General features: G+C 50.1%; 1 protein-coding gene across 4 annotated transcripts in view; it reads right to left on the bottom strand.

Moving 5' to 3' along the window:
* The window catches only part of PDXDC1 (pyridoxal dependent decarboxylase domain containing 1), a 50575-nt gene continuing 36411 nt past the window's right edge, over window positions 1-14164 (bottom strand). For all 4 annotated transcript variants that reach the window (XM_027610441.2, XM_027610440.2, XM_027610439.2 and 1 more), the window contains 10 exons: window positions 9128-9191; window positions 6835-6923; window positions 5769-5874; window positions 4229-4400; window positions 3469-3587; window positions 3097-3218; window positions 1876-1968; window positions 1695-1791; window positions 683-787; window positions 1-260 (listed from right to left, as the gene is read on the bottom strand). In XM_027610441.2, coding sequence (XP_027466242.1) covers window positions 1-260; window positions 683-787; window positions 1695-1791; window positions 1876-1968; window positions 3097-3218; window positions 3469-3587; window positions 4229-4400; window positions 5769-5874; window positions 6835-6923; window positions 9128-9191 — 1227 coding nt within the window. The remainder of the gene's footprint in view (window positions 261-682; window positions 788-1694; window positions 1792-1875; window positions 1969-3096; window positions 3219-3468; window positions 3588-4228; window positions 4401-5768; window positions 5875-6834; window positions 6924-9127; window positions 9192-14164) is intronic.

Raw genomic sequence — 14164 nt, forward strand, 5'->3', positions numbered from 1 at the left:
TTATCTTAAGCTCTCCAGTTCTTCTACCTGGGGACGGTCATCTTCTGGGCGCTGGGCCCCGTTCTGGAGGGCCCCCGTCTGCTCGGTGTCCTGCAGGGTGGGAGACCCAGGGTGGGGCTCAGGGCTGCTGGTCTCCAGGACATCTTGCTCTGGCCCACTGGTCAGATGCTCCATCTTTTCTAAGTCTTCAATGTGGCTGACCGAGCTTGTCTCGCTCAGAGCATCAGAACCTCTTAGGGACCTCTTAAAAGGCTTCTGGCCTAGAGAAAGAGCCATGGACAGTGCTGAAAGCTCTCTGTGCAATGAGTGACCGCTTTATTTAATCCCAAGTGCTTCTGGAGAAACCCCTGCGATCCCAGGCTCTGATGCCCCGGAAGTGAGAAATGAGAACTGGCAGGACTCCAACACGGCTCCTGAGGCCGGGAACCTCCGAGGTCCCCATCAGGAAAAGCTCAGGCAAGGACAGCTTAAACGTGATGCTAGCTCTCAAGACCCCAACTACCCCCGTGAAGTGCTGCGGAGAAATTTCTCCATGGTTTAAAGCTCAAGGCGACGGACATGGTTAAAAGGAAACGAGTCTTTAAGTGAAGAGAAAATAAAAGGATGCAGGTAACACCAAACAGGAAAAACCCCCAGGACGCAAAGGTCTATGTTCCAAGAGGAACCACCAGTTCTCCTGTACCTGGAAGTCTCTGCTTCGTGCGGGTGCCCGAGGGGGTCTGAGGTGGTGTGACTCCCGTGCCTTGTACCTTGTAGACGTAGGTGTGTTCCGTGGACTCCAAGGAGCCTGCCGATGAAAGAGAGAGAAGTGTGTGCAGAAACTCCTGGCACAGGCTGCCCTGGGAGCTGACCCATGCAGCCTCGTTCCCCTAGAAGCTTCCTCCGGCCACTGAGCCTCGCTCAGACCAGCAGAGCCTTTGGCCCTCCGGAAATGTGCTGGGAACTGGAGAGAGCCCCTTGTAGCGCTCCTCACGAGGCCCAGCCCTGCTGGGGTGTTCCACCCTGAACCTCCCCAGGGACCCTGCGTCCCTCGGACAGTCCTCAGCCAGCAGGGTGGCCTGAGCATGCCTGGGAATCCACGTGCGAGTGGGAAAGGTGCTTCAGCAGCAAGGAACAGATGCCTCTCTGCTGAAGGCTGAGGCCTGGTGTGTTCAAAAATCAGATTACAGTCCTAGGAGATCGAAGCCATCATTTCCTAGGGAGGGGGCCCAGGCTGAGGGAGCTGTTCCCCGAGTAGAACAAAAAAGGAAGAGACCAACAGGAGGACATCTTCCCCAAATCCCGGCAACTACTAATACTTGCTGGGGACCTGGTCTGAAATAAGCTAGCCCGGTGCTCCGGACTACAGGCTTCTCATCTCCCCTTTCAGAAGCAGCCTCTTGCTGAGGCCAAGCACTAGTAAGACCGCAACAAGTATTAACGCTGAGCACTGAGCAAAAGACACCATGTGGAGGACACGAACGGCCGAGGGGGCACGTTCCCATGGGCTTCCAGGAAGAGGGGTCTGCCCTTGTGCGGCTGCAGCCGTGGAGGCCGGAGAGAGATGATGCTACATCGCAGTGTCCCCAAGGCAGACCCAGTGCTGAGCATGCGCCATGTGGGCACCGGGCTCCTCCACTCGTGTGTGGGATCACAGGAACTGGGTCAAAACTCGCAAGATCAATGAGACCTGGGATGACACTTGTCAGTCCTACCTGCTGTTAAGTTAAAGGTTCTCCCCTTCTGTGAAGCCTGTACTGGAGAAAACCAGTTCAGGACGGACCCCACGACGGGGATCTGTCGCAACACCCCCTGCAAAACAGAACCATTGCTTATGACCATCCTGCCAGGGGCTCCCAGTGTGGCGTCAGCTGGGAGCTCTGTGCTCAGCCTCACCTCTTCCAGAAGTCGCTCCTCATTTGCCTTCTGCAGCTGAACCTGAGCTTCCTGAATCCCTTTCCGAACCACCTCTGTCATGTTTTCCAGAAGCTGTGTTAGGACCAAGAAAGACATTACTTGTCCAAGGTTTTTTTTAAGATTTGACTTTAGAGAGAGTGCGCAAACGTGGGGAGGAGAAGAGGGAGGGAGAGAGAATCCAAGCAGACTTCGTGCTGAGCACAGAGCCTGACGTGGGGCTCGATCCCAGGACCCTGAGATCATGATCTGAGCCAAAATCAAGAGTCAGACACCCAACCGAGCCACCCAAGCGCCCCAGTTGTCTAAGCTTCTTGCCCAAGGCCTAGAACTATTACCACAGCATGGGCAACATTTTTCAAAAGTATTATTAGTAAATGGAATTCTGCACTTTTTAAAATACCAGGATACAGAGTAAAACAGGAAATTAAACAGAAGAGGATAAAATGCCTGGATAAGGGTAAGACACGCCTTGGTGACCAGCCTCATCTGCCAGGGAAAGGAGACGAGAAATGTGATCTGAATGTCTTACCGACAGAAAACAGACACACTGCTCAACATTCATGGAAGTGGAATTGGAAGCGACAGAGTGAGTTTAGCAGAACCTTTAGGATGTCCACCGGAGAATGAATAAAGCCGGCTCCTCAGGCTCACAGCCAACTTCCTACCAGCCTTGGTCTCCTCAGACCCCTCTTGCTTTAGTTCCTTCTCTCTGCCTCTGAGGGATTTCTACTGACTCAATTACCTGGTTTGCAGAATGACCATGAAGCTTACAGCTTGGTCTCCACGCCAACCGGCCAAAAGAAGGTCTATTACTGGCGGGAAGTTCTGCTGTGAGAAACACGTGCCTCATGCAGCCCCAGGACCAGCTATGCTCAGGAACTCTCTCCTCACCCTCTCAGGCAGAGGTGGCTGCGTCTTCCCGAACGCTCTGCTATCCCTAACTTCCCCCCATCGGCATTTGCCGCCTCGCCCGGCTATGGGGATCTTGGCCCCCCAGTGGTGAGCCCACCCAGGGCAGGGACTGTGTCCAGTCTTCGTGGGCTTCTGGATTCCTGGCACAAGGTTTAGCTCATGGGAAGCATTCACACCCTTTTTGGGAATGAACAGATGTTTCTGAGGGGAGCTTCTTCCTTCGGGACCTCAGCTAGCTGCCTGGAGAAAACCCAGAAAAGGAACGAGACACAGATCAGTCTTACAGACCCGTGAGTTCTCCTCAATTTCTCGGGCTGTGACTGCAATGGTCTCCACTAGTTCAGAAATATCCACGTCGTCGCTCGCCATGCCAATGTAAATACAGCTCTTCATGCTTTTATATTCCGGGCCTGCGGGAAGAAACAACCGACCGACTTGTTCCCAAGTGTTCGGTCACAAGGCCGTGCACAAAGGAGCCTCCCTCCCCAGTGCTAACAGGGACACGGGATGCCCGGAGAGGCTGCAGGAGAGGGAGGGAGCTAGCTCACCCTAGAAAGAACTAAACCAGCATTTCCTCTGAGGGGACACAGCCCCCCGTCCCTTAACCAGTTAGAAAAGGCCTTCCCAAGTTAAGAGTTGACTTATAAAAACAGTAATTACCCATTTTAAATGTAAGGTCAGATTCCAGTTCATTTAACTTTTTCAGGAGTCCAGCATGGATTTTTTCCCCTTCTGGATCTAATTTCAAACTGCTCTTATCATCATTAGCATGTTCATACCTACAAACAACATCAAATAACAGTATTTCAATCTAAAAGATCAAACGCCTCTTTGCACGCAGGACTGCAGGGGGTTCTAAGCTACTGGTGATTTCCAAGAATGTGAGACACACGGGCCAAGGAGCCACTCAAGCATCTCAAGGTCAGACAGCGTCAAGAACATGGCAAGGAAGGCCCAAGTCTTCAATCCATGAAACTTAAGAGAGAGGCCAGGTCTGGAAGCCTCATTTGTAGCAGAAGCAGGGAATCTCCCCTCGTCCTGGAAGGAGATGGAAAACAGCCACAGGGATAACCAACGACGGCCAGAGGCGGGTGCTTGGCCGGCGAGGGGGTTCTCGGTCTTAGTGGTCCTTAGTGACTCTCTGTACCCCGTGGGGGTAAGCATCTGTCAGCTGTGCACCTGCACGTGTCCCCGCCCCGCGGTCACCTGCGAGCTGGCACGGGAAGTACAGGGACCGCTACTTCACTGAGGGCAAGGGTGGCCACACCTGCCGCTGCGCCGGGCTTTGCTAAGCACCCAAAACATCTTGCTGACTTTCCTTCCATTAGACATGTTCGCTGTGACCACACAAATTCACCGCCAATTTCTAAGCCGGTCCACACCCGCGGTCTCTACATGGCAGAACAGCAAGAACACGTACCTGACAACCCCTATTCCAGGCCAGTTCGGGTCATCGACGTGCAGGAGACCTGCTGCTGCTGTCACCTCCTGCTTGAACTCCTCCCGTAGCTGCAGTGTGCAGGTGAGGACGGGCAGCTTGCTCTGGATGCAGGCCACGAGCTGATCCACATCCTCTCCCCGAGTGCCTAAAACTGAAAGCGTCCCCAGAGTGTTAGAGAAATGTGTAAGGAACATGGTGAAAGCCAGAGGGCAGGGCTCCCCTCCCACTGTCAGGGAGGTCAGCAGCTCCAGGGCCATCCGGTCAGCAGGAGCTAAAGCATTTAAAAAAAAAAAAAAAGGCCACTAAGCCCATATAGAAAAACCTGGCGCTCTAAGTTCATACAGCAGCTCCTGCAGTGTAGACACGCTTCTCTCTCACACAGAGGACAGAATTAGCCCCTGATGTAACACACGATGAAACTCTAACAGGAAATCCGATTCTTCTCACAGGACTCCGCTCCAGTTATCGATATTGTACTGCAGGCCAGAAAGGACGAGGCAAGCACATGACATCCTGGGGAGAGCGGGATTCTGGCGGGTGTGTGAGGGGGAGGCAGAAGGGCAGGTTGACGACAACAGCACCGAGGACAACCTGAGAGCCCCCAGGGCCGGCAGGGACCCAACATCACTACCCCGTGCGTGCGACTCAAATGTGGGAAAGGATCACACTAAGCCTCCGTACGTGCTGCCTCGGGTGTCCTCAGCTCACTCTGCCAGGTTTAGAGACTAAGCCTCTGGGGCTCAAGCCCCCGGCATACCACGTGCAGAAACTACTGGAAGATTAGGAAGCCGCCAGTCGTCTTTGTGGCGGGCTTTTCTTTGCAGGACAAATGCTCCACATCCCCCTACTTTGAGGTCCTCGAGCAAGTATCTTCCCCAAAATGTTACAAATATCTCATTTAAAAAAATAGATTTTCTGAAAATCTTTAAATCATCTCAGAAATAAAGCATCGTCAGTTTTTAACGTATCTTTTGTTAGCGGGTTGTTCAGTCCAATGACACGGAGGTGGGCAACCTAAAGCACTTCACAAGACGGGATCTCGCACGCTACGGCGCGGGAGTGGGAAGCAGGTCTGGACGCACACCCAGAACGTTCTGTCGTAAAAGCCCATGTACTTGCAGCCGTCCCTCTTTCTCCAATGTCTAAAACCATGGCCCTCCACCTTCACGGTCTGTCCGAACCGCTGGGGAGCCCTGAGCAGGGAATACAGCGGCACAGGCTCTGCTCCCCACAGCCCAGAGTCTCCGCAGGCAGCCCAGCTGCTGGGAGCCCCAAGCCCCATGGGTGCCTCTCCCGGGAGACAGCGAAGGGTCACAAGACACCAAAACACAGGGAGGCTCAAGTGATGTTACCCTGGAAAGCTCATCTACCTAAATGTAGCCCAAAGGCAAAGAAAAAGCGTCTTCAAACAGAGGGCAGAGTATCCCAAGGAAAAGCAAATGAACCACCGCCCGGACTTTCACGGACATGTCACTGTTGCTCCCAGAACGAAGGAGGGCAACCCACGGAGACTGGTTACCTGCTGCTGTCATCAAAGGGCTGAACCGGATGCACACGCCCTCCACTTCCAGATCCATGACGGTGAGGCCGCTCGCGGGCACCAGCTGTTTGAGCTGCTCTCCCAGCTGCAGGGACAAGGGCACAGTGAGGAGGCCCCCCTGGGGACGGCCTCAACGGTCTTCGCACCTACCCTCGCCCACTCGGCCCCAGGCCCCGGAGGCTCCCCGAGTCTTTTGATTCTCTGCATACTTATGGCCACTTCTTTTCAAATGGGCTAAAAGTTTTACACTTTTTGTTACTAAAAAATACAACTGCAGTGTAGAAAAATCTAGGAAATACAGGTAAATCGAAAGAATAAAATAAAAATTACCCACAACACACCACGGAGAAGCGCCCACTGCTGACATCTGACAGACCCATCCTGGGTCTCTGCGTGTTTTCTATCGCCATAAAACACACCACTGTATGTGCTGGGCGGTAACCTGCAGCTTTTCACGTAAGTTATTGATGGCCACTTCCTTCCTGCCATAAACGTCCGGCTACATGGTTGATTCTGGCTGTTTTGGATGTTGCTGCATGAATGCATCCTAACTGACTCACCAAAGCCACTGGGGGCATGACCGCACGCTACACCAGGGCTGACTGACACTGTTTACAGCGTTCTTTACACAACAGTCCTGGAGGCGCGATTTCAGCGCCGAAAGGCAGCCGGAGCCCTGCGCCCTCGGTCCCTGCTGTCCGACGGCCAGGCGCTCAGGGGCTCTGGCTCATGCGCCCTCTGATGCCACCACAGCCGCTCACCGCAACTCCCAAGCGGCTGCCCCACAGCCCCCGTCTGGCGTGCGGTCTGACGGCCGGCCTCAGCAGCCAGGAAATGGTCTCCTCGGGGGGGGGGGGGGGGGGGTCGTGCTGGAAGGCCCTGCCTGATGTCACGCAGCACGGGGAGCGGTGAGCCGAGCAAGGGCCCTAGAGGGAAGCCCAGTACCTCCACAGGAGCGTCCCTCCTGGGGGCTGATGTCCCAGACGTGAGCACGTGTTACTCCATCTGGGGTGGAGAAGAGCGAGCACACGACCGCCATTCTTACCCAGCGATTCAGGGCATCACACGAGTGTCTTTCCCGGCTGACTGCCGAAGGTGCCATGTTGGGCACAGGGACGCCTTTAAGCACTGGATCTGACACCAGAACACAGAAAGGGGATTCACCTTCTAGAAACACAGCTCCATACACACCCCTCAAACCTTATTTCACTGAGCTCCCAACAGAACCCAAGAGAGAAGTCTCAAATATTACAGAAATTAAAATTTCTACCTCACAATAAGTGGGTAAACAAAACATGGTGTATACATACAACGTAGTGTTACTCATCTTTAAAAAAGCAAGGAAATTCTCTCACAAGCTCAATATGGATGAACCCTGAGGACATTACACTAAGTGAAATAAGCCAGTTACAAAGACTCATGCCGCATGACTCCATGGGTCTGAGGTACCCACAGGAGTCGAACTCAAGAGACAGTAGGTAGATGGTGGTTGCCAGAGGCTGGGAGGGAGGACGGAAATGGGGAGTTAGTGTGTAATGAGTATGGAGTTTCAGTTTTGCAAGATGTAAATGTTCTGGAGAGCTGCTGGACAATAATGTGGATATATTTAACCCTACTGAACTATACACACAAGATGGTAAACTTTTTTTTTTACAACTAAAATTTCTTGAAAATGTGTATCTTAAGCTTCCACAACTTTTTTCCTCATGAAAAATATAATGCTTGAATATAGTCTCACAAATAGAATTCTTAATTTCATTTAAGAAGTCTTTCTTTCGGGGTCCTGGGATCGAGCCCTGCATCGGGCTCCCTCCTCAGCGGGAAGCTGCTTCTCCCTCTGCCTGCTGCTCCCCCTGCTTGTACTCTCTCTCTCTGACAAATAAATAAAACCTTTAAAAAAAAAAACAAAAAGTCTTTCTTTCAAGAACTTTGAGAGGAAATGAAAGTATAACATTTTAAGTTACCAACTAGTCTATCAACCACTGTGCGAGGTAAATCAGGGAACCCAAGAGCACCCAGAGTGGGCCTCACAACAGAATTATCCTCCTTTCATTCAAATGGTCTGGGTGCCTGCTTGTGCCAGGTGCTGTGCTGGGCACATGGGATATAAGGCAGACAAGGTTTCTGGCATCCTGCTGTTTATATTCTATTGAAGAAACACTGTAAAGAAAGAAATGAAATCACCATATACTGTTGCTAGCTAGTGCCATGAAAAAAGGTAGGGACTCTGATACAGTCACTTTAGACAGGACAGACAGGAAAGGCCTCTCTGAGGAGGCTGGACATTATGGAGACCTGAATGGTGACAGGGAGCCAGCCAGAAGAAGAGTGAAGGCAATGTGCTTGAGGCAAAGGGAACAGCAAGTGCAAACGTCTTGCTCTAGGACAGTGCAGAATGTTCTAGAAACTCAGAGAAGACCAGTCTGACTAAAGCACAATGATCAAGAGAAGAGGTGGCCTAAAAGGAAGTCAGAGAAAATGGCAAAGGCTAGACCCCACAGGCCTCACAAGGTACAGAGCTTGGACTTAATTCAACAGAAATAGTAAGATACTGAAGGGTCTGGGCAGCGACAGGCCACAACGGGACTCCCACATGTACCACCACCTGCTCTGCATGCAGAGAATGGTCCCGAATGGGGCGTGTACAGTACACGGAGGTGAGAGGTCAGTTTGGTGGGGACCGTGGCTGTGTCCAGGTGAGAAAAACCTGGACTAGGGTGGGGGCGCTTGGGGCATCCTTTAAAAATAGCCTCAGGTCATTCCCAATCTCAACTGCCAATGTCTCTACTGTGTGTTTACATAGTATTTTAAACTACTTAAAAAAATAAACTGTGATAAGAACAAAAAAAAATAAAAGAGAGATTTAGGGGCCCTACCTCAGATACTCTGATTCACTAGGTTGTATATACATATGCATCCAGACCTCTCTTTTCAAGGGACTCTTACCCACTCATTCTAACATGAGTCCAGGGACTGGCATTTGGAAACCACTGGTTGGATCACAGGAAACTACCAGTAAAAGGCTAAGGCATTTAGGCCGGGAGTTTTTGTGAAAATTATTATTACTATTTTTGGATAGACAGCAAACATGCACAAGAGTGGAGGGAGGGAGGGACCGAAGGAGAGGGAGAGAATTTTAAGCAGGCTCTACACCCCGGGGGGAGGGGAGATCATGACCTGAGCCAAAATCAGGCGCCCCTGAAAATTGTTAACATTTTCTGAAACGATGACTGAAGATTTTAGCAGTCAAAATATTTTAGACTCTATCTGTTGAAATGGTTTAAAATTCAAAGCCCTTAAACACAAGTACAAAAATAACTCTTTTTAGAATCCCTTACCTGAACCCGGTAATTCCTGGAAAAACCTGAACACCACTACTGGAGAGCTGAGCTCATCTTCCACCTGAAAAATCAATCTGATATTACCAAGTAACATGAAACCCCAACACCTGCAAAATAAAACGGAGTTTGGAAAAACAGGCTAGAGATAAGCGTATTTTCTTAACACATAAAATTAATTTCAGTTGCTACAGAAACAACAATCAAGGGTTTAGTAAAATTCCTAGAAATAACTCTAAGCCGGTTCTAAAAATACACTGCCCCTGAATTATAACATCTGACACTGGCATGCTGAAATTAAAGCAGGAGGTAACTATAATAATAAACATAAGCCTGCCATTAAAGATCAAAGGAGGCAAGGAAAAAGTATAACCAGAATCAGTGTTGGGAGAGCTAAGCTTTCAAGAATCTAGAAATTATGCTAACTCAAGCAGGACTGACTGCAAATTTTTTTTAGATTTTAGAGAGAAAGCTGGGGCGGGGGGGTGTCAGGGAGGTGGGAAGAATACACTCCATGCCCAGTGTGGCGCCCGACACGGGGCTCAATCTCACGACTCTTGAGATCATGACCTGAGCCAAAACCAAGAGTTGGACACCTAACCGACCGAGCCACCCAGCTGGGTGCCCCTGACTGCAACATATATTATATTCACAGACATAGTATTCTTCTCACTTTGTAAATCTCTCAGAACAGGATGTAAGTCCTGCTGGCAAGAAGATAAACACAGTCTAGAGCTTCTGAAGCTTCATATTTTCTCAATCACTGAAACGGTCCTTATATTCGGGAACAGGGGTCAGATGACTAACTTCATTAATGGATTTCATTACAGACAAAAACATTCACTGCATTAAGATAAGCCAGCATGAAGTTCATGCTCACCATTGAACAAACACACAGCTGGCCCTCAGCTCCACCACAGGGTCAGGATACAAAGGGAACAGCAATGCCCTTGACAGAATATGACACACAGGGACAGAAGATCTCTGAGCATTCAACAATTCTAGTCATAAAACCTATTTTCCAGGGCGCCTGGGTGGCTCAGTCGGTTAGGCGTCTGCCTTCGGCTCGGGTCATGATCCCAGGGTCCTGGGATCAAGCCCCGTGTCGGGCTCCCTGCTCAGAGGGGAATCTGTTTCTCCCTCTCCCTCAGCCCTTCCCCCTGCTCGTGTTCTCTCAAATAAATAAAATCTTTAAAAACAACAACAACAAAACCCTCAAACCTATCTTCCAAGGCTCTGCAGATGAGGTCTCCATGACAGAAATGCTAATGTGCAGGGGCACCTGCGTGGCTCAATCGTTAAGCATCTGCCTTTGGATGTGATTCAGAGCAAGCAAGATGTGTATCCAATCTATCAACTTATTGAGCTGATTCCTGTGCTCACCTATCATCTCCTTTGACTTTCACATAAACAAATAAATCTATTAATACTTGTAAAGCTGGAGGGGCTTAATACCTAAATAGAATGGAGTAAACCCAAGAAGGAAACAGAAACAAAAGCAACAAAATTCTACAGCCATTCCCCCATCCTCACTTAGGATAAGGCAGGATGATCTGAGTGCCGAGACTTCTATATATAGTTTAATACAGTCTTTGGTTTCCTATTTCTTTGAGCTTGGTGGTCTCAAATGTCAGTGCATGAGAAATACTGTCCAGGGTTATGTACACAGAATTCTGCTTCTAGCACATGGCAGACTGAAATGCTGGATTAAATATCCTGATAACCAAAAAAACTTTTAAACCACAGCTAGGCTCACAAAAACAGTATATCTAGAAAGAAGAGAAAGCAAAGAATATTGTTGGCTGAGCAGGCGCTGGAGGGAGGGGAGCAGGTACGGGAACCTGGCTTTAACATCTAGAGTCTTCAGGCCCATGTGCGGATGGCAGTAAAGGGCACATAAATCCGGGACCCTTGAAGGATGCTCCAGGTGAAAAGAGGGAGAGAAAAACCACCTGCTGACCAGCAAGAGGGCTTACTGCCACATGAGGCTCTGTCTACAGAGGGAGAAAAAAATTCTCTCATGAGAGAGCAAAGCATCAGGTAGGTGTGCACCACAGCGGGCTTGATGTCCCATGTGGTGCAGGAGTCCTAAAGCTGTGGAACTGACAGAGACGGACCTGGGCCAGTCACACAGGCAAAAACATCTAGCCCTCAGTGACAGGTTATGACACATCCACACAGGCAGGAGTCAGCAGACATGGTCCAGGGGTGATCCAAGAACGGAAATACTAAAGCAACAATCAGAAATTCAGAAATAGACGATAACAACCATGCTCAAATAGAAAAATGAAGACCAGAAACAATTAAAAAAAAAAAAAAAAAAAAAAAAAGACCGAAAAGGAGGCACCGACTTGAATAAGAACTAGAAAGAACATGCCAGAAGGCAGAAGTTGTCACCGAAAGTAAAAACCCAGCGAATGGCTGATGCAGATGCCAGGCAGCTCAGGAGCAAAGAAAGGCCTGGAGCAGCTCACGAGGCAGCAGCAGCAGAGGCAGCGCTGGGACGAGTCAGAGGGGTGCATGGCACACGGAGCGGCAAGGTTCACTATGCTGCCAACTCAAGGTCCAGAGGTGAGACCGGAGAAAGAGGTCATATCTGCAAAAACAAACTTGACACAATTGATCAGGGGGAAGAAAAAAAAGAACCCTCAAGTTTAATAAGCCCAAGTCCAAGCAGGAGTTTTAGAAAATCCGAGGATTTTCGACCACGGTCGAAGGAGCAGGACCCTAAGGACGGAGACGATCTTAAAGGCCAGCAGACATGTAAGCGGAGCCCAGGGGCATTCTGCGGTTTTTTTTCAGGGGCAAGGGTGAAACATTAGAACCCCCACCTCCGCCCCGGAGGTGCCCAGGAGAGGCAGGCAGACAGCCCACGACTCGGCTGCTGGGAGGACAGGCACCGGCCCACGGACCCAGCAGCTGCCCCAGGCCTCCCAGCAGTGGGAAGGGGCCCGGGGCTGCTGAGCCCGGAAGTGCGTCTATGCTGCAGACACAGCTCGTCTCCAACACCCTGGCTTCAAGTCCCGGCCCTGCCACCTACTATGATGAGACTCGGGACACGTAACCACAGTGAAGAGAGACAGAAGTAACATCACTCCACTGCAGTGACATCCCGTGAGGGCTCAATGACTGGGGATCTATGGGAACACCACACAAAAACTGTGGCAAGAACAAAAGCCATTTAATAATGACCAGGATTTTGTGATGCCCTACAATCTTCACTTGCTTTTTCATACATTATCTGATCTGCCCTTTGTAACAAGTCCCTGAAGCAGGACAAATACTAAGTTCTCCTGAAAACCAACTGGGGACAGAATGGCCCACTGGTTCAGAACACAGGCCTTGCGGTGTGAATCCCAGCTCCACAGCGTCCTAGCCGTGTGGCCCGAGCAAGTCACTGAACTGCTCTGGTACTGCTTCCTCACCAGCAAGGAGGAGACAGCCACTGCGACCCACTCACAGATTAGATTTATTCATTCACACTTAAATACCTACTCTAGGCCAAATACTAAACTTGGCACACTATGAAAAAACCAAAAGACAAAAGTCCCTGCCTATACAAAGCTTCTACAAAGAAAGACAAGGAACACACAGTCTCAGGTACTAAGAACTGCAATGAAGGACACACCCAGGGGACAGAGTGATGGACAGTGGCAGGGCTGGCTCACATAGGACAGCCAGGCAAGGCCTCTCTGAAGACATGATATTTGGTGGGTTTTTTGGTTGTTTTTAGATTTATTTATTTGAGAGAGAGTGTGAGTGAGCAGGGGAGGGGCAGCGGGAGAGGAAGAGAGAGAATCCTCAAGCAGACTCCCTGCTGAGCAGGGAGCCCAATGCAGGGCTTGATCCCAGGACCCTGAGATCATGACCTGAGCTGAAATCAAAAGTCGGATGCTCAACTGACTGAGCCATCCAGGCGCCCCTGAAGACATGATATTTGAACTAAGATCTGAAGGGTAAGAAATGAGTCTTGAAAAGAATGGAAAGGAACAGTGCTTCCAGCGAGAAGGAAGAGCAGACACGCAGGGGACTACGGTGAGGGGTAAATGAGAGAACCCCCGTGCTCAGCGCTGTGCACGGCACACAGCACGCATCTCACACCCAGCAGCTGTGATGAAGGCTGTTACCGAAGCCTCAGTGCTGCAAGGGGTTGGCCGGTGGTTGTACCTTTCCTGAGAAAAGCATCCACTGGAGGGAGGGATGGAGCAGGGTTCCCTGGCTTTACACAGATGCCCCAAACCCACTGGTGATTAACCAGCACCAGCAGAATCTCCCAGCTTGGAGGAGGAGGAGGGAGAGAGGACACGAGAGCCCGAGTGGGCTCAGTGAGGGAGGGACAGAAAGTCCACTGGCCCAGCACTGCCTTGATTCCTGCCATCTTGCTCATGCTAGTCCATAGTCTGGGCTTCTCTGTTTACTAAAGGAGTCCAACCAACATACCTTCACTGACAACTGAGCTCACAGGCTTAGGCAGTTAAGAGAATGACTCAATGTCACAGGGCCTCGGTGGTATGGCTGAAATGAGAACCCAAGTCTCCTGACTTACATGCATCCCTCTGCTTCTCCAATGGGCCACTCTCCTCTTCCAAACTAGAACTTGGGTCATCTCAGGTCAACTGAATAGGCTCCAAACTCCTACTCTGAAGGCAATGACGAGCAGCCCCCCTCTCAGGCACTTAAAGCAAACTGTGTACTAAAACGGAAATCAACGCTATTAACTTGAACCCCAAATTAACTCACGTATTAGTTTTGCACTTAATTGTGTAATGCAGCACCCAGTGACCCTGTTTAAATTAGAATCTGACCTATATTTTCTGAAATTCTAAAATACAATGAAGCAAAACATGAAAACACTCAAGCCTGAACTGATACTTGGTTATTAGCCCTGCTAAATCCTCATCTCCTTGTCCAGTAATTACCCCAAGACAGCACTCTCTGATAAGAGTCTGGCATCTTTTAGGGAGATACCAGGGGAAGACAAGAGCAAGGTCACGTGCTTATTATTTCCTTACTCCCCACTCTGTGCAAATGAAAATT

Source organism: Zalophus californianus, chromosome 10 (assembly GCF_009762305.2).
Source record: "Zalophus californianus isolate mZalCal1 chromosome 10, mZalCal1.pri.v2, whole genome shotgun sequence".
NCBI lineage: Eukaryota > Metazoa > Chordata > Mammalia > Carnivora > Otariidae > Zalophus > Zalophus californianus.